Source organism: Galeopterus variegatus, unplaced genomic scaffold, assembly GCF_000696425.1.
Source record: "Galeopterus variegatus unplaced genomic scaffold, G_variegatus-3.0.2 Scaffold439, whole genome shotgun sequence".
Lineage (NCBI taxonomy): Eukaryota > Metazoa > Chordata > Mammalia > Dermoptera > Cynocephalidae > Galeopterus > Galeopterus variegatus.
The window spans coordinates 169525-170799 of record NW_007726550.1 but is presented as its reverse complement, the minus strand read 5'-3'; the positions used below and the strand labels follow the sequence as shown (position 1 = coordinate 170799).

The 1275-nt window shown below is 37.8% G+C and overlaps 1 protein-coding gene across 1 annotated transcript in view; it reads left to right on the top strand.

Moving 5' to 3' along the window:
* CDK5RAP2 (CDK5 regulatory subunit associated protein 2) overlaps positions 1–1275 on the top strand; it is a 194473-nt gene that overhangs the window by 56580 nt on the left and 136618 nt on the right. The window contains exon 10 of the mRNA XM_008568766.1: positions 882–1001. Within this exon, the coding sequence (XP_008566988.1) occupies positions 882–1001 (120 nt within the window). The remainder of the gene's footprint in view (positions 1–881; positions 1002–1275) is intronic.

Below are 1275 nucleotides of genomic sequence, written 5' to 3'. Positions count from 1 at the left end.
CAGGAGAGAAATCACTTTGAAGAGAGGATCCAGGTATGTTGGTACAATTTTAAAAAAATTTATTGAAGATTTATCCTGTTCTTGCCTATTGTTTTATTCTGAGTGCAAAAGAGAATTCTGTGTGACAATAGCTGTCATTTATTGGGTGATACTGTGTACCAGTCAAACTTAAGGCGCCTTAGAGAGGGTTTCTCATTCTTTGCAATACTTCTGTGAAGTAAGCATTCCCATTTTGCAGATATACCTGGTGCTCAGAGAGGTGAGTTCCCTTGCCCAAGATCACATAGCTAGGAAGAGGTTATAGCAAGGATTCAGACATGCCCATGCTCCATGGTCCCCCAGTCACTACAGCTGGCATTTGTGTAGTGCCTGCCAGCTTAGAAAGCACTTTCATATCCATTATCTCATTTGATCCTCACAACAGCCCGGGAAGGAGGCAGCAGTGATTATCTTTAGAAGCGAACTCAGACTATAAATGTATAGTTCAGTCTCCATCAAACCAAATTCTCTGCTAGTTTTTGTAACATTAAGGAATGAAATTAATGATCTGTTATTTCCCCCAAATAACCTGGTATGGTTTCAAAGACTCTAATGTGACTGTATTCAAATTCCAGAAGGCATTGGAGTCCTTCCCGTAGGAATAGCTGTCATCATCTTAACTGATCTGATCCCCTTCCCATCCCCCAGCCCTGTTGCCGTGAGCGGTAACACAGTAACTTGGAGCTGATGCCACTGTGTTCAGCTCGACTTGGAAACATTAATCACAGGTTGACAGGAATAAGATAGAATAACTGCATTTGAGTGTGCTCTTAAAGATATATTTACAGTGCTTTTTGGTTGGAACGCATCAACTTAGTGAATCTTTTTCTAATCTAATTTAGGCACTTCAGGAGGACCTAAGAGAGAAGGAAAGAGAAATTGCTGCAGAGAAGAAAAATAGTTTAAAGAGGGATAAAGCCATTCAGGGTTTAACCATGGCATTAAAATCAAAGGAAAAAGAGGTATGTCTGATATACTTGAAGTGAGATTTTTCTTTATTAGCTTCTGTGATGGCCTGTTCTACCCTGAATTTTTAGCTTTAGATAAAAAGTTTAAAAGCAAACTGCGATAGTATAGAAACTGGGGAAAGGATCCTTTAGTCAATTGGAAATTCTTTTGGAGTGTGTATTCCGGTGCTGTCCAATAAAAATATGAGTTACATATATAATTTTAAATTTTCTAGTAGCCACATTAAAATAAGTAAAAAGAAATGTGAAATTAATTTTAATAATATAT